The sequence below is a fragment of the Lupinus angustifolius genome, unplaced genomic scaffold, assembly GCF_001865875.1.
Source record: "Lupinus angustifolius cultivar Tanjil unplaced genomic scaffold, LupAngTanjil_v1.0 Scaffold_436, whole genome shotgun sequence".
NCBI lineage: Eukaryota > Viridiplantae > Streptophyta > Magnoliopsida > Fabales > Fabaceae > Lupinus > Lupinus angustifolius.
The window spans coordinates 52937-76036 of NW_017727837.1; the positions used below are offsets into that span (position 1 = coordinate 52937).

The 23100-nt window shown below is 32.1% G+C and overlaps 3 protein-coding genes across 4 annotated transcripts; all 3 read left to right on the forward strand.

The window, feature by feature from the left end:
- The first annotated feature begins 2464 nt into the window (after nucleotides 1–2464).
- Nucleotides 2465–7234, forward strand: LOC109341343 (importin-5-like). The gene is made up of 10 exons (XM_019579247.1): nucleotides 2465–3738; nucleotides 4398–4601; nucleotides 5467–5577; nucleotides 5785–5867; nucleotides 5966–6032; nucleotides 6119–6185; nucleotides 6265–6392; nucleotides 6527–6618; nucleotides 6716–6782; nucleotides 7046–7234. Exons 1-10 carry the CDS (start codon nucleotides 2476–2478, stop codon nucleotides 7208–7210), a joined length of 2247 nt encoding a protein of 748 aa, XP_019434792.1. The 5' UTR covers nucleotides 2465–2475; the 3' UTR covers nucleotides 7211–7234.
- A 2668-nt stretch (nucleotides 7235–9902) lies between these two features.
- LOC109341338 (cytochrome c oxidase assembly protein COX11, mitochondrial-like) lies at nucleotides 9903–19930 on the forward strand. 2 transcript variants are annotated; one of them, XM_019579240.1, is made up of 8 exons: nucleotides 9903–10044; nucleotides 14720–14845; nucleotides 15662–16022; nucleotides 16127–16179; nucleotides 16643–16715; nucleotides 17156–17260; nucleotides 19348–19428; nucleotides 19507–19930. In XM_019579240.1, exons 2-8 carry the CDS (start codon nucleotides 14766–14768, stop codon nucleotides 19606–19608), a joined length of 855 nt encoding a protein of 284 aa, XP_019434785.1. In that variant the 5' UTR covers nucleotides 9903–10044; nucleotides 14720–14765; the 3' UTR covers nucleotides 19609–19930. The 2 variants fall into 2 exon arrangements, with proteins under 2 accessions (XP_019434785.1, XP_019434784.1); XM_019579239.1 differs by lacking the exon at nucleotides 9903–10044 and adding an exon at nucleotides 13465–13606.
- A 1330-nt stretch (nucleotides 19931–21260) lies between these two features.
- Nucleotides 21261–22229, forward strand: LOC109341345. Its single transcript, XM_019579248.1, has 2 exons — nucleotides 21261–21375; nucleotides 21787–22229. Exons 1-2 carry the CDS (start codon nucleotides 21261–21263, stop codon nucleotides 22227–22229), a joined length of 558 nt encoding a protein of 185 aa, XP_019434793.1.
- The last annotated feature ends 871 nt before the right edge of the window (nucleotides 22230–23100 follow it).

Sequence of the window (23100 nt, forward strand, 5' to 3'; positions counted from 1 at the left end):
ATGTTTAAAGGCATGCAAGGGCAATGCTTCCAGATTGATTATTTTACTCTCTAGGCCTCTAGTAATTTTCTCTTTCAGTTTTTTCTTATGAATCATTGCTTTGGTGTTTCTATCTGTAAGTTTATTGTTGTATAAGAGATCTGGGAGGACAATTTTGAAGCTTTTGTGCTCATCATATAATGTTTTTTCCAATACTTTGTGAGCTTTTTATCCCAAACTGAATGTTGATTAAAATTGCACGGTGGATAATATAATTGTTTATAAAAAAAATTTACTTTATAATGCATATAATCACTAATTTATAAAATTAAGATAAAAATATAACAAGATAAATATTTAAAAAGTCAAGGAATATATTCAGTTAATTATTTTTTCCTGTCCAGTCATATTTACATAATTAACTTTTAGGGTTATAATAGCACAGCCATTAATATCTTCCTACATTAATTAGATGGAGAAATATAATTTATATTAAATACCATTAATTGTATAAATAGTTTTCTAATATCGACTATATTTAACTATAAAAAATGATTGCATGGAGAAATATGCTCCAAACTCACTATAAAAAACTGTTTTCAGAGCATACAATTAAATAACAGAATTTGGTTGCAAAATGCCTTAGTTACTATTATAAAAATTCGGTTCGGTTCGGTTTGGTTTTTGGTGCATTTTAGTGACCGAATCAATAAAAAACATATGATTCGTTTCCGCTCAATTAATCGCAAATTTAACTGTATGAACTCAACCACTCTTGAATGGTTCAGTTCGGTTCCACGGTTTTTCCAATTATTTTTTTATAAAAAATATTGCATCAATTGAAAATTCAAAATGTATTACAAGAAATATTGTTTATCAATAAAAGTATAAACATTACTACTATTATTATCAAAAATTACGGATCATGTATAAATGTGTAAAAAAATTAAAACTCATACTTGTTTGTTAGTAACGTATATAACAATTATGTAATTGATGGAGAAAAATGAATTATCATATATAATACTTCAATCCATAATTAGTAATATATATATATATATATATATATATATATATATTACATTACAAATATAACAATACATTTCATGATTAGTAACATATATATCAATTAGTAAAATATGTAATAGTTACATTTATAACGTTACATTTCACAATTAGTAACACATGTAGCAATACATGTATAACAATATATGATATATGTTACTTTCAAACTCAATATCACAAAAGTTGGAAAATATGTTCCAAATTATTAAGACACTCGAGAACAATTTAGTAACTAATAACATATATAATACTAACTTAATAATAATTTAGTTACATATATAATATTACAATTCATACAAAAAATGATAATTTAAGTTAGAAAATTAGTTGAAAAATTTAAACAATAATAAAATATCATTCCCTAATCCCTAGTATCTATTTATTTAATATGCGGTAGAGTTCGGTTCCAACAGTTCCTAAATTTCTAAAATCATGAACCAAAACGAACGTAAATGGTTCCTTAAAAAAATAACTGAACCGAAATGCAAAACCAAACCAAATCACATTTTACAGTTTGGTTCGGTTTCATCAGTTTTAAGGTTTAAACGAGAACCACTTATACCCCGAGACTTACCAATGAAATTAGCCATAGCGACCCCGCGATGGATGGCGTTGTTGCCATTAGCTACTGAATTTATCATTGCTATACTTAATATTGTTTTTTTCTTTTTTATAGTGTATCATTCTGATAACAAGCATAGAGCGTCAAAGATAAAACATATCAATCTAAATATAGAAATATATAATAGAATTTTAACTAGATAAAGGACAACAATTTAAAAAGTATAATTAAATTCCTAGAATGATAGTTTAATAATTCAAATAGTTGATATAATTAAAATGACGCTACATAAACTCTGGAATAATTCATGTTTAAGTCTTATGGATAGAAAAAATATATATTGGGAGAGTTAGCTCCACATACTTATGAATGTTCTCGCTCAAACATGATTACTTTCACTACGAAAATACATGTGGAAACAAAAAAAAACTCTGATATACTTCACAATAATAAATATATAGATGTGGTTGATTAGTTGAAGGCATGGAACCTAACCTAACAAACATATGTGATATATGTATATCATCAGCGTGATATTTATAAGAGAGAAAAAATATATATATCAATAATATATGAGTTTTATATATTACTATTATAGATCTATAATTTAAAAAAATAATATATAATATATTAATTGTGTTATTGTGAATAAATCTTATTAATTGAGGATGATAATTTGTATTTATCTTATTGCTTTTACTTGGTCGTAGCTGTAATATCAAGTTTCAGTTCTAACCTCTGACGAAGCAGTTAGTTTTACTTTTTCTGCCCCAATATAGTCTTTTCCCCTTCCCTCTTCTTGCACTCATAAATCATATTTGGCAACTATCAAAGTACCCTCCCATGCAAAAAAAGAAAAACCAAAACCAATGGAAGCATCATCAGATTCAGAATCAATAGAATTCTCAACAGAATTACAATCCCAAACCCAAACCATTCTAAGCTCCAATGATAATTCACCAATGGAAACCCTCTTTTCTCACTTCTTCAACACCAACAACAATTATTCTTCTCAACAACACTCTCATTCCCTCACTTTCTTCCAATGCTGCAAAAAGCACCACCCTGATCTCCTCTTCATCAAACTCTTCTTCCTCCTCCGTTGCAGCCCCACCGCCACCACACGCGCCAATGCTGCACGCGTCATCCTTTTCCTCAAACCCTCACACCTCTGGCCCAAACTCAAGCCCATGGCCCAGGCCCATCTCAAGGCCCACCTCATCCAATACCTCAAGGAAGAAACCACACTCCACGTCATCAGGCTCGCGTCACTCGTAACCGCTGAAACAGTTTCCGCCATATATAACAGTAATAACCGTCACCAACAACAATGGCCCGAGGTTTTTAGTTTTATCTTATCCTCTCTCGCTTCGAAAGACGATAGGTTTCTTGAAGTAGCGCTACTTATACTCTCAGCGTTGCCTAAACGATGTCGTTTGATGCTTTCTGATCATAATCGTTCTCTCCATGGTTATCTTTTAACTACACTGTGTTCAACTAACCCCGACGTTAAAACGGCCTCGTTTAGCACGGTCGTGAGTTTGGTTTGTTTATTCTATGATCCTTCGATGTTCCATGAGCTCTTGCGCGCGATGATGGTTGGGGTTTTCGCTTTGTTGCACGGTTATGAATGTAGTTATTTTCGTAAGGCGTTTAAGGAGTTGATTAACTTGGTTTCTCAAGAGCCTTCGATGTTGAAGCCTTACATGAGTGACATGGTTCTTGATGTGCTTCAAATCGCGGAGAGTAGTGGTTTGAGTAAGGGAACGCATTGTTTGGCGTTTGAGTTGGTGATGGAGATGGCAGGAATGAAGGAATGTGAGAGTGTGTTGGTGAAATTGGATTATAATGTCACGGTTAGGGTTTTCATGGTGCTAATGAATATGTTGATGTGTGTTGAAGAGGATAAGAAGAGGGATAGTGAAGAAGTGAAAGGTGAAGAAAGTGAAGTTGATGTGTACAAATTTGGGATGAAGTGTTTGAATCAACTTTGTGTGACACTGGGAGGGAGTAAAGTTGTGCCGGTTGCTCATCACTTATTGCAGATTTGCATGGATTCACCGGAATGGAAGATGCGCCATGCCGGGATCACAATGCTTGCTGTCATTGCAAAACAGTTCTCAGATGAAATGGTTACAATTTTATAGTTACTCCTTTTCTTAATTTATAAACATGTGATATACATGAATGTGAGTTATAAAAAAAGACGTACATATGCATAAAACAAAGCTAAAGTTTTGTTGCTTGATTCATTCAAAACTGTGTAGTGTATATTACTAAAGGAAAACTTTTTTTGAACACCTGACATACGACACCCTAATAGACACAGGAGGTTCAAGCGTGGGTAAGTAATATATCTGGTACTTTGGGGTGGAAGGGTGTCTCATTTTAGTAGACTCCCACCAAGTGGGCCCGAAAAAGATAAACATATGCACTATTGGCTCCTCAAGCTTAAAGAGACTATTTTCATGACATGAATAAGTGATTTCCAAGTCACTAGAGTAACAATATTGAGATAATGTGAGATAGAGTAAGTATAACTTATATAGAAATAACTCGATTTTAATGTTGAACCTAGATAGAACTAGAAAGTGATGGTACTAAATGTTAATTCAGCATTTTCTTACAGAAAGTGTTATCTTAGTCCATGATCATGTGACCTATACACCCCACTTCATTGGTAAACTTATGTGCCATTTAGTTTCTTCTTTCATGGTATAGTTCAGTTTGACTTGCATGTATGATTTCTTCTAACCGTCCACCGTTTGTTTATTTACTTACAACCCTGTAGGTATTCTCTGAAAACTTTCTATCGGAAGTGGTAACAAAAGTTTTGAAGTCATTTGAAGACTCCCATGTTCAAGTTCGATTGGCAGCTTTTAATTTTATGGAAACACCTTCAAACTTTGTCCAAGTGGCCCATATCCTTTACCATCACAGGCTTGTGCATGCTTTTGCCATTGCAATTGACAATGGGCACGATGATAAAGTGAAGGTATGGTAGATGTGAATTGACTTATATCTTGCTAAAGTTGTTTTACATAATCTGCAACTTGCATAATCCTTGGATGCTTACTTCATTGTCACAAAACAAAAATACAGTTCAGAAGTATATTCACTGTCTGTTTGACTTTTTAATGAATTCAGTTTTAGATTCATTACATCAGGATGTTGGGATATACACGAAGATTTTATGAATTTTCTAGTTACTTTTTTGGTATGCATAACTAAATACTCAATGTGGTCAGATGATGAGGCCGCATCAATGTGATTTGGCGTCACACTTAACACTGCAATTATGGGGTGATGCGATTGCGCTAGTCACAGCAACTGCAATATTATAGTTGCATCACGTAATGAGATTTGTAATTTGAATCACCGGTAGTAGCTAAAAGTTGCCTCCTCTTATTATGATCAAGATACACACTACTACTTTGACAACTTATTTCTTAAAAAACCCAACGATGCTTTACTTTTGAAAGGAACTGCATATTTGCTTTGTTTAATTTTAATTATTTTTGTATGTTTCATAAGCTTTGGGATATTAGTGAAACGTGCTTTTCATTGTTTTTTATATCTATTAGTGCTTATAGTAATTTAAACATTTTTTCAATCTTTGTAAAATTTAGAAATAAATAATCCCAGCAATATGTCCCTGATGATGCATGATGGACTGTTGATCTAATCTAACTTCAGTGATTTCATATTCCTTTTTCTTTGGAAATACTTCTTTTGCAACAACAAATAATGATTTCATGCCTTCTAAGAAAGCTTATTTAGTACTACTGATTTTGATGTATACCATCTCATCCATAAGCAGCTTAATTCTGAATGTTATGTATCTTATATGGCTTTTCTAGGAGCAAGCAGCCTCAGCAATGCTATTCTTCCTGAAGAACACTCTACCAGAGAGTTTAACATTGTACAAGAATACGGACACTTTGATGACCAAATTGCTGTCATTGCTTCAGGTAAAATTGCAATCTTACATATTTCAGTGTCTAAGGATGAGGTACTACAATTTTTTTTTATCACTTATCTAGTAGGAATTTGCAATTCCTGCATTGTCCTTGTTGGTTGTAAGGTTTTATTTTTTAGTTTTATATTAAGGTTCATAATATCTTTATCCCCATCATTATAATCCTCTTATGTGATGTTTTTCAGCCTTATGCTTGCAGGGTAAAGAAAGTGCCAAGCAAAGAAGTCTAGCTCTTTCGGCTTTTAACATAGTTTCACAACAGTGTCATGAAATAGGTCATAGGTAGTTTTCTTATGTTTTTCCTTCTTGTCTGTTCAGTGCATTTATTAAGGCCACAAGGATGATTACATTACAACAGTTTCTATATGTTTTTGTGGTAGGCAATATGCAAATTATCTTCCAATCTTACTTGAAGCATGCAATGACAAGAATTCTGAAATCAAAGAGGTTTTCTTCCTTGTGTTCCACCTTGTTTTCATTTTTATTGCAGTTCTGTATCCTTATATTTTTTGTTTATCTTTCACCTCTTTCAGGAGGCAATACGGGGAATTCGAATTTGTGCACAGTTTGGAACACCACAGTTCAAGCCTTTTGTCAATAGTAACTTGTTTGTTCGACGATTCTCCCAATCTATTATCAACAATTTCACAAACTAAACTTAGTTTTCTGTCCTTTTCAGGGATATTATCAGAACTTAGTATTTTGATTCAAGCTCCAAATGCCAGGAATGCCAAAGAGTATGACATTGCAGTTTCTGCTCTAGGAAGAATTTGTGAATTCCATCGCGATAGCATCGATGGTTCTCGGGTAACATTCTCCTTGTGTGTATTTTCATCTAATCTTTGGAATTTCTGGACTTACAGCATTTGCCTTATATCGATTGTCAAAGGTAGTAACAAAATAATTAAGAAGTACAATGTTTACCCCATCTATTCTTGCAGATTGTTCCTTTCTGGCTAAGTCTCTTGCCACTTAAAGATGATTTGATTGAGGCCAAAGTTATGCATGAACAGCTCTGTTTAATGGTTTCAAGGTGATGAAGTTTAGTACCCAATTAGAATGTTTTTGAATTGTATGTTCTTCAATATAACAAGCAGGTTTGGTTAATGATATGGTTTAATAATTTTCAGATTAGATAAGGATCTTTTAGGAGCTGGTAATCAAAACCTTCTTAAGATAATTGAAGTGTTTCTTGAGGTGAGTTATCCAAATGTCTACACCTGTTTGAATTTATGTCTCTCTTTCTTAGTTCATGAATAGGGTGAGTGTGGCGTAACGGTAAGATTGTTGCTTAGTGATTAGGAGTTTACAGGTTCAAATCCTAGAAATAATTCTTATGTTGCGGGACAAGACTGCATATATCTACCATTCGTAGACTTCACTAAGTGAGAGCCTCATGCCGCTTATGTATTTATTTATTTTTTGTAGTTTATGAATTCCTTTATATATTTTTGACACAGGTTATCGATAAGGGTGACAAATTAGCTTCACCACAAACAGTGAAGCAGATACATAATTTGCTGAGGCAATTTGGGAGGATCATTCCTCGCAGTGCTTTGGATACAATTTTGTTGTCATTGAATGCCCAACAACGGGAACTACTATTGCCTTCGGTTTCCTCTTAGTTTTTTGTAAGAAGAAAAAAGGTGTATAGTGTTAGAAATTCAACATATAGTTGATTTTTTCACTCTTTTTTTTGGTACAGTGATTTTTTCACTTTTTTTTGGTACAGTGATTTTTTCACTCTGAAGATAATAAAATCAACCATTATTGAAGTAAGCAAATCTGGTGATTCTTAAGTAACATCCCTATGTTTGTTTAGAAGTCTTCTTTTGGATGATGAGAGAAGGAAATTGATGACTTTTGGAAATGTCTCTCTTATTTGTTTGGGAGTTGAGGAAAATGTTTTGAAGGTTTTTTTTTGCAATACCCTAAAACCTTTTACAAATTCATTTTCATAGTTCTTTAATTTGATATTTTCTAGAGATAAACATATCAAAATATCTAATATTTTTAATAAAATTTATAATAATATTTTTGTTTGTTTCTTATTGTTAATTAATGATTTAAAGTAAAAGGAAAATAATATTCTTGCATTATCTTTTACTTTCTATCCAAATTTCACACTCTCGAACAAAAAATTTAACTTAATTTATCTACTTTTCTCATTCTCTTCCTCTCTTTTACAGCTCATTGATTCCTTCTTCCCTTTCCCTCATAAATCTCAACGGCACACATAACCATCTTATAATCAATATGCTATCAATTAGTACTTTACCATATGTAGATTAGGTTGTACTTCCATAAGACCTATACCATGGTTATGTAGATTAGGTTTTCCTTCCATAACACTATACAAACAAACTTGTGTATTGTTATCTATTTTGTAATATTTTGATAGAACATCCTTCATGTATTTGCTTAAGACTGATGAAATAAACTAAAATTATATATTGGGTGGAGTTCCTTGGGCATAAATTCATGGTATTATGTTGGGGTAGGATATAATATATATATAGTGTGTGTGAGATGTAGACGTTAGTTATGCATATTAGAGTTTGTAATCATAATATCTAATAATATATTAGTAATTCCTCAACCCTAATGAGTCGAATCTCGTCAAAAAATTATCGTGTTTTCTTCTCTTTATTTATTCCTTATCGTTTATTTGGTTGTTTGTTGCCAATACACCCCAACCACTACTTTTTCTATATCAGAGCCAATTTGTAGATTGATCTTAACCCACCTTTTAGATTCACAATGAAAAACTTCGATAGAATTAATAGCTTTGAATTGTCACAAAAAAGATGTTGAAGTAGGTGTTGGTTGGACAATGTATGTCCTAGGCCCCAAGGATAACAAGATAAGTTGAAGGAGAAAAAACATGATAGAATAGTAGTTAGGACCACAACAATGTTATATCTAGAATCCAAGAAGTCCATCTATTTGATTGGGATCCAGGCAGCGATATGGACCCATGTGGAACATTAGGCTCTCAAACAAATACTAATAATGTCTATCTCATCGTCGAAGAGGATGATCTTCTATAAGTAATAGAAGTTGTAATTCTTTATGGCGTTCTTATGATGTCACAAAAAATTATGTTAATTTCTATTGGATCCATGGAGAGCACACATGCATTAGCAATGTAACACGGATTGCATCAGTATGGATGCAGAGCTTGACACATGCCACACTTGGCTTCAATCCAGCGTATGTAACATGAGTGATGATTAACCTAGATGTAGGATGTCATACAGAATTGGCTTGAATTCAAGGTGTAATACAAGCCCTATTGGTATACATGGTGAGACATGAGCATTAACTTGGATGTAGGATGTAACATGAACATTAGTTGACATTCGCGCAAGGTATATGATATTGGTATACACCTTAAGGTGAGGTATAATAGTTATTTAAACTATGATTGCAAATATATACAATGGTAATAGTTGTTAAAGCTTTTCATCATTGCACCAAAGCTCATGTAATTAATTTTTTTTATCATATATGAATATATATGGAGTATGATTCATGAAATGCATTTATAAAAAATAAAATGTTCGGAAAATTGATCTCTCATTACTAAAAAGGAAAAGAATAAAATGTTGGGAAGTAATAACTCAGTGAAAAAATAAAATGTGAAAAAGAAAATTGTCAAAAAATAATATAAAATGTAACATTTCTAAAAATGAAAAGATTTCAAACAAATTGGAAATCTCAGAATATAACATACATAATGATTCTTAGTGAAAATAGGTTAGGTCAAGTCAGATTCATCTTAAACAGGTTGAGCATATATATCATATAGGAGTTTGAGCTTAGCTTATTTACAGGTTTAAAAAAAACCAAAACCTAAGTCCTACCTTTTAAAAATGTAGTATGTCATATTAGAATATTTAAAGATCTAATATACCATATAGTCTTAAAATATGTTACTATGATTGCATTTAAATAGATTAACAAACTACTTTTAACTGTGATCATATAACTTTAACATTTAAATTACATTTTGTAGAGAGAATTATATTAAAATTATATATAATAATATTATTTATATTAAAATAATATAATATGAAGATCATCATATAATATAATTAAACAGATCAATTTATTATATTTAAATATTTAATAGACCTTTTAAATATCCTATAATTTTATCTATTAAACTAAATATGTTTTTTTTTTAAATTGCGTCTCACTTGTCCACCAAAAAAATCCATTACGAGTGCGCCAGATAATACACCCCTCAAATATTTCTACCCTTAATTCCTAGTATTATTATTAAAAAATTAAAAGCACTAATTAGTATTTTTGGTTGGGAACGCGAGACGTAGCTTAACAAAGAGGAGCTCCTTGTTCCTCGAAATAAAATCATCGAATTCAAATTTCTTCTATCTTTGCATAGTTGCTCCGTGAATTCCCTGACACCCTATACTCTTCAACTTGAGCTTTTCTGGTATTCTCTCTTACGCTCTTCATTTCATATTTTTACTACATTTCCAATTTTTACCTTCTCAGGTCTATGCTCGATTGGGATTTGGGTTTGTGCAATTTGGATATTCTGTTTATTTATGATTTGGGTCTCCTTTTATTCACGTTTGTAGAGGGTTTTGTGATGTCCTCATTGTGTTTGATGAAATGCCTCAATGAAGTCATAGTTTTGAATCATTGTGGAAAGTTTAATTTCCCTTTCTAGTATAGTTGAACTTGTTATGGCTTTGGCCTTTTGTGGTGGAAGTATCATTCTTATTTAGTTTTTGACTTTATGTTGGAAGGAAGATGTGCTTGGTTTTTTAGCAGAGTGCTTAAATGAATTTTGAAGTGAAATGACGTTTCTATTGATCCAAAGTTGGAGAGGAATTTTTTGTTAATAGTTTTTGGCTCCTTGGTATTGTTAATGTTATTTGGCTCATACTTGCTCTGTTTCTTTTTTATATGTTATTAGTACAAAGATAGAGTGTTAGTTCTGTGGAAAATATCTGGAGGTCGGGATGTAGTTACTGGCATAGAAGTAATCACATCATTATTCATAAACATAAGAGTGTCTTTGTAAAAACAGTTTTTAGGTTCACTTCATGAAGTTGATTTTGTATGTTAGTTGATTGATTGACTTGGTTTGAATATCACTTTCTTCAAGGGTTCTGTGTCTGTTGATGTCAGATTTTAATGCATTGTTATAATGGCTTGGTCTTTATTTTACACTCAATTTTTTTTTACATTTATTTATTTCACAAAATTTATGAATGAAAAGTTTCATGCAATTGAATCAAAATAAAATATTTCTAATGAAACACACAACAGAAACTGAAGATAATAAAATCAACCATTATTGAAGTAAGCAAATCTGGTGATTCTTAAGTAACATCCCTATGTTTGTTTAGAAGTCTTCTTTTGGATGATGAGAGAAGGAAATTGATGACTTTTGGAAATGTCTCTCTTATTTGTTTGGGAGTTGAGGAAAATGTTTTGAAGGTTTTTTTTTGCAATACCCTAAAACCTTTTACAAATTCATTTTCATAGTTCTTTAATTTGATATTTTCTAGAGATAAACATATCAAAATATCTAATATTTTTAATAAAATTTATAATAATATTTTTGTTTGTTTCTTATTGTTAATTAATGATTTAAAGTAAAAGGAAAATAATATTCTTGCATTATCTTTTACTTTCTATCCAAATTTCACACTCTCGAACAAAAAATTTAACTTAATTTATCTACTTTTCTCATTCTCTTCCTCTCTTTTACAGCTCATTGATTCCTTCTTCCCTTTCCCTCATAAATCTCAACGGCACACATAACCATCTTATAATCAATATGCTATCAATTAGTACTTTACCATATGTAGATTAGGTTGTACTTCCATAAGACCTATACCATGGTTATGTAGATTAGGTTTTCCTTCCATAACACTATACAAACAAACTTGTGTATTGTTATCTATTTTGTAATATTTTGATAGAACATCCTTCATGTATTTGCTTAAGACTGATGAAATAAACTAAAATTATATATTGGGTGGAGTTCCTTGGGCATAAATTCATGGTATTATGTTGGGGTAGGATATAATATATATATAGTGTGTGTGAGATGTAGACGTTAGTTATGCATATTAGAGTTTGTAATCATAATATCTAATAATATATTAGTAATTCCTCAACCCTAATGAGTCGAATCTCGTCAAAAAATTATCGTGTTTTCTTCTCTTTATTTATTCCTTATCGTTTATTTGGTTGTTTGTTGCCAATACACCCCAACCACTACTTTTTCTATATCAGAGCCAATTTGTAGATTGATCTTAACCCACCTTTTAGATTCACAATGAAAAACTTCGATAGAATTAATAGCTTTGAATTGTCACAAAAAAGATGTTGAAGTAGGTGTTGGTTGGACAATGTATGTCCTAGGCCCCAAGGATAACAAGATAAGTTGAAGGAGAAAAAACATGATAGAATAGTAGTTAGGACCACAACAATGTTATATCTAGAATCCAAGAAGTCCATCTATTTGATTGGGATCCAGGCAGCGATATGGACCCATGTGGAACATTAGGCTCTCAAACAAATACTAATAATGTCTATCTCATCGTCGAAGAGGATGATCTTCTATAAGTAATAGAAGTTGTAATTCTTTATGGCGTTCTTATGATGTCACAAAAAATTATGTTAATTTCTATTGGATCCATGGAGAGCACACATGCATTAGCAATGTAACACGGATTGCATCAGTATGGATGCAGAGCTTGACACATGCCACACTTGGCTTCAATCCAGCGTATGTAACATGAGTGATGATTAACCTAGATGTAGGATGTCATACAGAATTGGCTTGAATTCAAGGTGTAATACAAGCCCTATTGGTATACATGGTGAGACATGAGCATTAACTTGGATGTAGGATGTAACATGAACATTAGTTGACATTCGCGCAAGGTATATGATATTGGTATACACCTTAAGGTGAGGTATAATAGTTATTTAAACTATGATTGCAAATATATACAATGGTAATAGTTGTTAAAGCTTTTCATCATTGCACCAAAGCTCATGTAATTAATTTTTTTTATCATATATGAATATATATGGAGTATGATTCATGAAATGCATTTATAAAAAATAAAATGTTCGGAAAATTGATCTCTCATTACTAAAAAGGAAAAGAATAAAATGTTGGGAAGTAATAACTCAGTGAAAAAATAAAATGTGAAAAAGAAAATTGTCAAAAAATAATATAAAATGTAACATTTCTAAAAATGAAAAGATTTCAAACAAATTGGAAATCTCAGAATATAACATACATAATGATTCTTAGTGAAAATAGGTTAGGTCAAGTCAGATTCATCTTAAACAGGTTGAGCATATATATCATATAGGAGTTTGAGCTTAGCTTATTTACAGGTTTAAAAAAAACCAAAACCTAAGTCCTACCTTTTAAAAATGTAGTATGTCATATTAGAATATTTAAAGATCTAATATACCATATAGTCTTAAAATATGTTACTATGATTGCATTTAAATAGATTAACAAACTACTTTTAACTGTGATCATATAACTTTAACATTTAAATTACATTTTGTAGAGAGAATTATATTAAAATTATATATAATAATATTATTTATATTAAAATAATATAATATGAAGATCATCATATAATATAATTAAACAGATCAATTTATTATATTTAAATATTTAATAGACCTTTTAAATATCCTATAATTTTATCTATTAAACTAAATATGTTTTTTTTTTAAATTGCGTCTCACTTGTCCACCAAAAAAATCCATTACGAGTGCGCCAGATAATACACCCCTCAAATATTTCTACCCTTAATTCCTAGTATTATTATTAAAAAATTAAAAGCACTAATTAGTATTTTTGGTTGGGAACGCGAGACGTAGCTTAACAAAGAGGAGCTCCTTGTTCCTCGAAATAAAATCATCGAATTCAAATTTCTTCTATCTTTGCATAGTTGCTCCGTGAATTCCCTGACACCCTATACTCTTCAACTTGAGCTTTTCTGGTATTCTCTCTTACGCTCTTCATTTCATATTTTTACTACATTTCCAATTTTTACCTTCTCAGGTCTATGCTCGATTGGGATTTGGGTTTGTGCAATTTGGATATTCTGTTTATTTATGATTTGGGTCTCCTTTTATTCACGTTTGTAGAGGGTTTTGTGATGTCCTCATTGTGTTTGATGAAATGCCTCAATGAAGTCATAGTTTTGAATCATTGTGGAAAGTTTAATTTCCCTTTCTAGTATAGTTGAACTTGTTATGGCTTTGGCCTTTTGTGGTGGAAGTATCATTCTTATTTAGTTTTTGACTTTATGTTGGAAGGAAGATGTGCTTGGTTTTTTAGCAGAGTGCTTAAATGAATTTTGAAGTGAAATGACGTTTCTATTGATCCAAAGTTGGAGAGGAATTTTTTGTTAATAGTTTTTGGCTCCTTGGTATTGTTAATGTTATTTGGCTCATACTTGCTCTGTTTCTTTTTTATATGTTATTAGTACAAAGATAGAGTGTTAGTTCTGTGGAAAATATCTGGAGGTCGGGATGTAGTTACTGGCATAGAAGTAATCACATCATTATTCATAAACATAAGAGTGTCTTTGTAAAAACAGTTTTTAGGTTCACTTCATGAAGTTGATTTTGTATGTTAGTTGATTGATTGACTTGGTTTGAATATCACTTTCTTCAAGGGTTCTGTGTCTGTTGATGTCAGATTTTAATGCATTGTTATAATGGCTTGGTCTTTATTTTACACTCAATTTTTTTTTACATTTATTTATTTCACAAAATTTATGAATGAAAAGTTTCATGCAATTGAATCAAAATAAAATATTTCTAATGAAACACACAACAGAAAATTCTGCAAGAGAACTATTTTTTTAGGAAATTTTCTATTTCATCCTGACATGTGGTACTGTTGAAGAGCATTAGCGTGCCATGTTATGTGTGTGTATTGGTTTGATCCATTTAATGTATTTTGGTCCTTGTTCAAACATTACACTTGCAGTTTTTTTCTTCAATAATTTCTTGTTTTTTCTATGATCAATTTCTCAGTACCCAAACATGTGTAAACAGTAAACTGTGCTTCATTGTGTGTTCACATTGATTTTCCTTTCTTGTAGATAGCACTGATTGCCCTCTTCGTAGAAGGGATCAGTTTTGCTAAACATGACATGGTCAAGGTTAACTAGGAGAAGCCATCTCTCACCATACCTTATGAGTTTGCAAAATGCCTCTCTGGAATCTAGGTACTTGATGCTAGATATATTCCTAAGTCTTTGTGCTGTTTTTTCTTAGTAGATCATTGATGAATGTTCTAAGAGGGAATGTTTAGGGCATATCTGCTAAAGTAAATAAAAGTATAAAACTTTACTACATGATCAGACACACTAGACATTATAGGATTATGAACAAATGCATTAGGGAGAAAGTTGACGTAGCACCTAATGTAGAGAAAATGGTAGAATCAAACCTTAGTTGGCTTGGCCATGACTGGCGAAGACCTGCATAAGCTCCAGTGACGAGAGTCGGTCAGATGGAAGGTAGCATAATCGCGAGATGAAGGGAGATCAACTAAAGTGGTAGGCAAAAGTGCAAAACTATCAAGAAGGATTTAGAGGTCAATGGATTGCCTGTGTACATGTATAGTTGACCTAAGTCACCCAACGAAGTGGGGAAGTCTTGGTTGTTGTTATTACTACATGAGCTGGGTTAAACCCTGTTCTGTGAGTGAACGGAGTGCTGGGGAAATATTCAAGGCAAGCTGATTACTGATCCAAACAGAAGCCCCAGAATCTGGAAGGTTTAGAGGTTTTATCCTCCTGTATTAATTTTCTATTGAAAAGATACATATATGTTTAGATATACTTTTTTGCCTATCCAAAGTCTAAAAACGGGCGGCCCAGTGCATGAGGCTTCTACTTAGTGGGATCTGGGGAGAGTAGATTCGTAAGCGAAGAGATTGTTTCCAAGATTTGAATTCATGACCTCAGCCTCAGGTCACAAGGCAAGAATTCCTACCCTTTAATGAGTTATTTGCTGATAATTTTGTTTTTTTTATTCAGGTGCCTATCTATTGTTCCTGAAAGATGGAGATACAAGTTCATTAATTTTAATACTGGGGTCCAGCATAATTTAACCTCTAAAATATGGTTATCAATGTTTAAGCACGAGTTTAGTACGAAGTCATTCCGTCAGTGTTACCGCTCTTCAGCTTTTGCTTCACAGCATATTGGGAGGTCATGTTCTATGCCTAGTGTTCGACAATTCTCATCTCATGCATCCAAAGAACAGAAATCTCAGAAGATGCTTTTATACTTGACAGGCTTGGTTTTTGCAATGGTTGGAAGCACCTATGCTGCTGTTCCATTGTACAGGAGGTTTTGCCAAGCAACTGGCTATGGGGGAACTGTTCAGCGGCGTGAGGTCTGGTTGAGTTTGTTTTCAGTGGTTTTTCATTTGCTCATCTAATTGATTAGCAATTTTCACTTATGTTTATCTGTTGATTAGAATATTCAACATTTTTACAGACTGTTGAGGAAAAGATTGCACGACATGATAAAGATAAAACACTAACCTCAAGGTTTTTATTTTTACTTTTCAAGTTGATGAATATATGGTTATGTAGTTTAATTTAGAAGCCCCCTTTTAAAAATAAAAAAAATATTCTCATCATATCCATATTCATAAGTAATGTTGGCATTCGAAGTCTTTGGGCTCCTTTCTATTCCTTCATTTACACTGGGCATATGACCTAGTAATCCCCATATTAAAAACAAAGCCTAGGAAAATTAGAGTAAAAATGTATTGTTGAGCTATATGGTAATCTGGGCAAAATGTTTCCGCAGTAGGCTTACCTATCCTGCAGCAACCATATTTCCATTCGCAGCTATAGAACTTTACATTTGATATGTTTTGGGACAACTAAGTAATGATTCTACCAGAGATCTAGTCAATTTTCAATAAACCTTATTAGGGTGTAGTGTTTGGAGTTAGAATTGTTGCTGTTATAATGGGTTGATGACTTGATATTTTTATTTTTTCAGGGAAATCGTGGTACAGTTCAATGCTGATATTGCTGATGGAATGCCATGGAAGTTCATTCCAACACAGAGAGAGGTTATTCTTTACTGAGCATCCTGAACCTTACATTAAATATGTTGCATTTCCATCACGAATTAACTTTTTGCTTTATTTCTTGGCACTGTTAAAATATATATATATATATTATCTTTGGAAATTTAATATTTGCAACTCAATGCGAGCTGCTAACAGTCAAGTTGAAGCTCTCAGCTTTTGTTTAAAATGATTGGTTGCCACAATTTAATCTTTTGGAGGACATAGGTGCTATATTGTATTGATCTATTTCTAGTTTCATGCGTAGTTTACATTCGCACCTTTGACTGTGTGTTTGAACCTTTCTGTTGGGTTGTAATTTGTAAACTTTTCAACTATTATTATGTAGGTTGGATGTTGTACTCATCCCCTGAGTTCCAGGGGAAATAGGACATAATTTTTTTTGATAATTGTAATGTAACACTTTTCATTTATGCTACCAGGTTAAGGTTAAGCCTGGAGAAAGTGCACTCGCTTTTTATACTGCTGAAAACAAGAGTTCTACTCCGATAACTGGTGTTTCTACGTATAACGTCACACCTATGAAGGTATGAATACTCTGTTCTATTGTATATGGAGACAAAAGGTGTCTTGAACTCAAATTAATATATTTCAAACTAATATTTGTAACTAGAAGCAATGCTGTCAAAGCAGATCTGACATCAAATAAAAAAAGTTCCTTTTCAGGTTTAATCAGTCAGACGGGATGGTCGTACTGGAGGGATCTGTTTACACCCAAGTTAAGTTACACTAATTATACTCAATCTCAGTCAGTTATTTTCTTAAATCCAACAGACCAAATGGGTTAGTGAAATAAATGATGACAGAGAAAATGAGAAATCTCAAATAACTTTTAAGTTTCACTCATTTGGTCCGTTGGATTGAAGAAAATGAATGGTTGAGATTTAGTGTAATTAGTGGAACTTAACTTGGGTGTAAACGGAACTCTCCTCATATATATATATATATATATATATATATATATATATGTAAAGAGGTTTTTTAGTTAAAGTAGGTTAGCATTATGCACCAAGATTTTTGGATAAAATTAACCATCCTATTTTAGTTCTAATAGGTTTAGTAATAGGGGTATTTTCATAATTTCCTTTTTACAAAAAATTCACCCCATCCCTAACCTTCTTTCCCCTCCCCAATAACCTACTTGTTGATTTCTGCATTTTCTAGTTCTTATAGCACTTCTACTTCATATCAATAATCCAATAAGGTTTTATCATTTCATTTTGGTACACTGACGAATTAATTTTCTTCATCAATTATGTATGAAATTGTGAGCACAAAATGGTGAGTTCTAAAATAAAAAACTGTTTGAGGCTGTTTGGGGTTTTTTTGGGGCGATGGTGCAACGAGACTGGGTGCTCGCGATTAGGGGTCTGTTGGGATGCGGTGGTTATGGTGGACACTGGACAGTGGTGCTGGCTGCTGGGGGTCTGGTGGGAGGTGGTGCGGTGAGGTTCTGTTCTGGCGGTTGAGGGTCTGCTGGGGTGTGGCGTTTCTTCCGGTGTGCGGTGGTGCTTATGTTTTGCTGTTTAGAGGTGGAAGGGTTTTTGCTCTTTTGAGATAAGTAAGTTAATGGGAAGGGAAGAAGGTTAGAGATGAGTGTGCATTTCTGTAGTAAAATGGAAATTATGAAAATATCCTTATTACTAAACCTATTACATCTAAAATAGGAGGGTTAATTTTGTCCAAAAGTTGTAGTGCATAATGCTAATCTACTCCAAATAAAAAATCTCTTTACCTAAGTTAGCAAAACCCTATATATATATATATATATATATATATATAACCAATAACATTAAACACATAAGAGTCTGAATTAGTAGCAAAAGCAAGGTTGGAAAACTGAAGTGATAGATCATATATATAATTCACTAGAGCAACAACAACCAAGCCTTAATCTCACTAGTTGAGGTTGGCTACATAGATCGAACAACGTCATAATGCTCTATCATAAATCATGTTCATTGACAAATCGTCGAGCCATCTATCTTTAAGTTTTTCTTAATTGTTTCACCTATGATTTTTCTTGACCTCCCTCTTTCTCTAGGAATTGTACTAACCTCCATTTCGCCTTTAGTGAATTATATATATGATCTATCACCTAAGGTGCGATTCTATACATAGAATTAGGCGTTACTCCAGCTTTCTTCCTAATGTATTTATTTTTAATACTATCTTGTATAGTTGTGCACTCCTCCAATGCAATATTGTCGTCTCTACTACATGGAGTTTATTATCTTATTGACATTTTAACTTCTAACTTTCAGTCCCATATACTTCACTAAGCAAAGTAAAAAAATATTTGCCCATGTTTTATCAGATAAATTTGATAGGCCTAGTTTTATTGTTTATTTAATAAAAACAATTAAACCCTTAGCCAAATAACCATGGCCAAAATCCATTAGTTATTTCCATCAACTCTGAAATGATAGTAGAAATGCTAGAAGGACCTTAGACAGAGCAGCTGCGACATTACATATATTTTCTTCACTTCCTTTTTTTTATTGTCATTTCCGAAGATAGGATTGTTGTGATGATCACTGCTCTTTGTTTCTTCTTAATAGCACAATGGTACTAAGGCTTGGTTGTTGTCCTAATTATAAATTTGATTGTACAGGCTGCAGTGTACTTCAATAAAATACAATGTTTCTGCTTTGAGGAGCAGCGACTTCTTCCTGGAGAGAAGATTGACATGCCTGTAAGTAGTTTAAAGCTGAACTCCTTTGTGAACATGATATGATGTAAATGCATCTAAATAATGTTGTTTGTATTGTAGGTATTCTTTTATATTGACCCAGAAATTGAGACAGATCCTAGAATGGATGGTATCAATAACATAATATTATCATATACTTTCTTCAAGGTTTCTGAAGAATAAGATCGACTTGAATGTTCTCATGAGATATAAACAACAAGTATTGTTTCCAAGCGTGAAATATGCTTAGTGCATCCATGAAGTTCAAGTTGTGGTGGTTACCTATTTCTGGTGACTGATGAAGGACTAAAAATCATTCTTTTTAATTTGTCATACACAATATTCTAAATAAAGATAGGGTAGCATCTATATGTTTTGCTAAGTTCCTGCATGTTGTTTACTGCAGAACCCTTAGAAAATTTCAGGTTCCATACAGGGCATGAGGTTGTAAATTATGCTAATTTTATGATTTCTAAATTCAAGTGTGTCCAGTCATAAAGATTCACTTTGCCTGGATTGCCTATAGAATAGTAGAGATAGTACACGATGTTGCTGAATCAGTGGTTTTAGTATCAGTTCACTGTGCCAATTGGTATGCAGCACAGATTCCCTTTAGATGAATTATTTTGCTTTTAAGATTTATTGAGGAGTCATGATCATTTAATAATAATCTGTATTTTTAATTATTTTATAACTTCCAGTTCACCAAATTTTTTTATATAAAATTCTCACTTATAATAATTTAGGATTGATTGTTTTTAAATCACGTGTTTTGTATAGATTGTGTTTTAGATTTGATTAAATTTATTTATAACTATAATATGTGAGATTATAAATGAAGAGGTGAAATTATCCTTCCCTTTCTTGGTTTAAAAGTTTTCTTCATAAAGTAAGCTTGCTGGAAAAAACTTAGTTATAAACCCAAAATGAGTAAAAACTATATATACCATCAACATAAAATATACAGTGCTTATATATGCCAAATTGTCAATTATACAAATTCAAAACATAGAAGGAATGATTCAAGTGAAATTTATGAAAATGGTAGAGCTAGTATGTAGTCTTAAATGAAGGTAACAATACCATATTTTCATACATTTTTTAGTTAATTATTTATGTTTTAAACCATTATATTTCATTCTTCGTATGGCTAAGAGGGTGTTCTACATAAAATTTGTATTAGCTCCTTTGCGGAAAAGTAGTGTATTTTGACTTCTTTATTATGATTCTAGTGTAACTTTTTAAAATAGTACACTTTTCACTAAACTCGTGATTAGGACGCACAATACTTTTTTCCTCTTAAAATTGTAGGCACCATCCAGAATTTCACTTTTTCTCTATCCTAAAGTTGTAGATAACATCCACAACTTCAGTTTTTCCATTTTTTCTTACCTAAATTCACAAGTTCATTTTTTCAATTTTTTCTCCCCTAAAATAGTGGTTGTGAAACTTGAGTTGTGTGTTGTAGTGGATACTATATACGACTACTATATACCAGAAACCCTATATACATCACTTTCCACTAGAACCAGAAAACACACTATAATCATTTGTTTGCCTTCATTGCTTATCTTCAAGGTAACTAAATTATTTCCTTAAGTACAATTATTATTATTATTATTATTATTATTATTGTTATTATTATTATTATTGTTATTATTGTTATTGTTATTATTGTTATTATTGTTGTTATTATTATTATTATTATTATTATTATTATTATTATTATTATTATTATTATTATTATTATTATTATTATTATTATTATTATTATTATTATTATTATTATTATTATTATTATTATTATTATTATTTATAATTTTTCTTTGATGTAGATGACTATCATAAGGGATATTGTTAGTGATTTCAATGATGAGAATGACATTGAGTTATGTGGTGATATTAATGAGGAGAATGACGATGTTGAGATTGGTAGTAGTGAAGTAGACGGTAACATAACATATGTTGCTCCATCATGTTTTTTTCGTGATACTAATTCTCAGGTTGGTCGTGACTATTGACAAGGATCAACTACTTTAAGGAATGAGTATGATTTAGTTGTTGGGATGCAATTTGAGTCTAAAGAAGCAACAGTAGATGCAATTAAACAATTTCATATTCATAACTCATTTGACTATATTGTTAAAGAGTCTAGGCCAGAGAGATATGTTTGTCATTGCAAATATTTTAGTACAGGATGTGAATGACGAGTTCGTGCATCTTCAAGTGTAAAACGTGGTTTTTGAGAAATAAAAAAAATTAATGGAACACATACTTGTGTGTCCATTGTTGTTTCTCAAGACCACTCAAAGCTAAACTCATCATTCATTTCAAACTGTATTATTAATTTGGTATATGAAGACACCGGTATACCAATTAAGGCATTTGTGAACGAAGTTGTAAGTCATTTTGGGTATATTGTAACTTATAAAAAAGCTTGGACTGCGAAGCAATTAGCAATGAGCAGAATTTATGGTGACTGGGAGAGTTCATACAATGACTTACCACATTGGATGAACGTTGCCCAGCACTTTGCTTCGCGTACAATTATCTGTTATGAAGCATCTCGTCACTTTATAGATGGTATTCAAGATTCCAATAATTTCATTCTTGACAGAGTATTTTGGGCCTTTAAGCCATGCATTGAAGGATTTGCATTTTGCAAACCAATTCTACAAGTTGATGGGACATTCTTGACCGACAAATATACTAGAACATTGCTAATAGCAAGTTCACAAGATGGTAACAGACGTATCTTTTCAGTTCCATTTGCCATTGTTGAAGAAGAAACGAATGAGGCCTAGGAGTGGTTTTTTACAACCTTCGAACTTTTGTTACCCGACAACCAAATATATGTATAATATCATATAAGGGTACATGGTTGATGGGTGCACTCCGTACCGAGCTACCTAGATGGTGTAATACTAAATCAGTTTATTGTATTCGACATCTTGCCCACAATTTTAACAAGGAGTTTCAGGATTCTAATCTTAAAGATAAAGTTATTCAAATGGGTATGGCTTTTTAAATTTTTTTAATGCTTTCTATATATATATTAAAATTTTATTAATTAATTACAGTTTTATTGTAGGATATGAGTTGATGCGGCCACGATTTGAGTGGATGCTTAGTGCGTTACGTGAAAAAAAATCAAGGGGAGGAGCATGGCTGGACCATATCCCTAAATAAAGATGGGCTCAATGTTATGATGAAGGGAGACGTTACGGGCATATGACTACCAACCTTGCAAAATGCATTAAAGGTATTTTGAAAGGATTAGAGCTCTCCCCATCACTGCTCTTGTCCGAACAACATATTATATGCTAAATTCATGGTTTGTTGATAATAGAGATGAAGCCATTAACATAATTAAGGCATGACATATATATTGCGAAGAGTTGACAAATGTGATCAAAGAAAAGTGCGTCAAGCTATATGTCAACTTGTTCATAGTTTTTCAAGGGAGACGAGGATAGCCGAGGTTGAAGTTGCTTCTAGATCTACTGCTCGACATTCAAAAGTGTATACGGTGAAACTAATCAGAAATTGGTGTGACTGCGGAAAGTTTCAATCATTGACATTGCATGTTCTCATGCAATTTCTACATGTTCAATAATGAATTTAGATTGTAAGCAATTTATTTCACCAATTTATCGATTGGATAATATTTTGAAG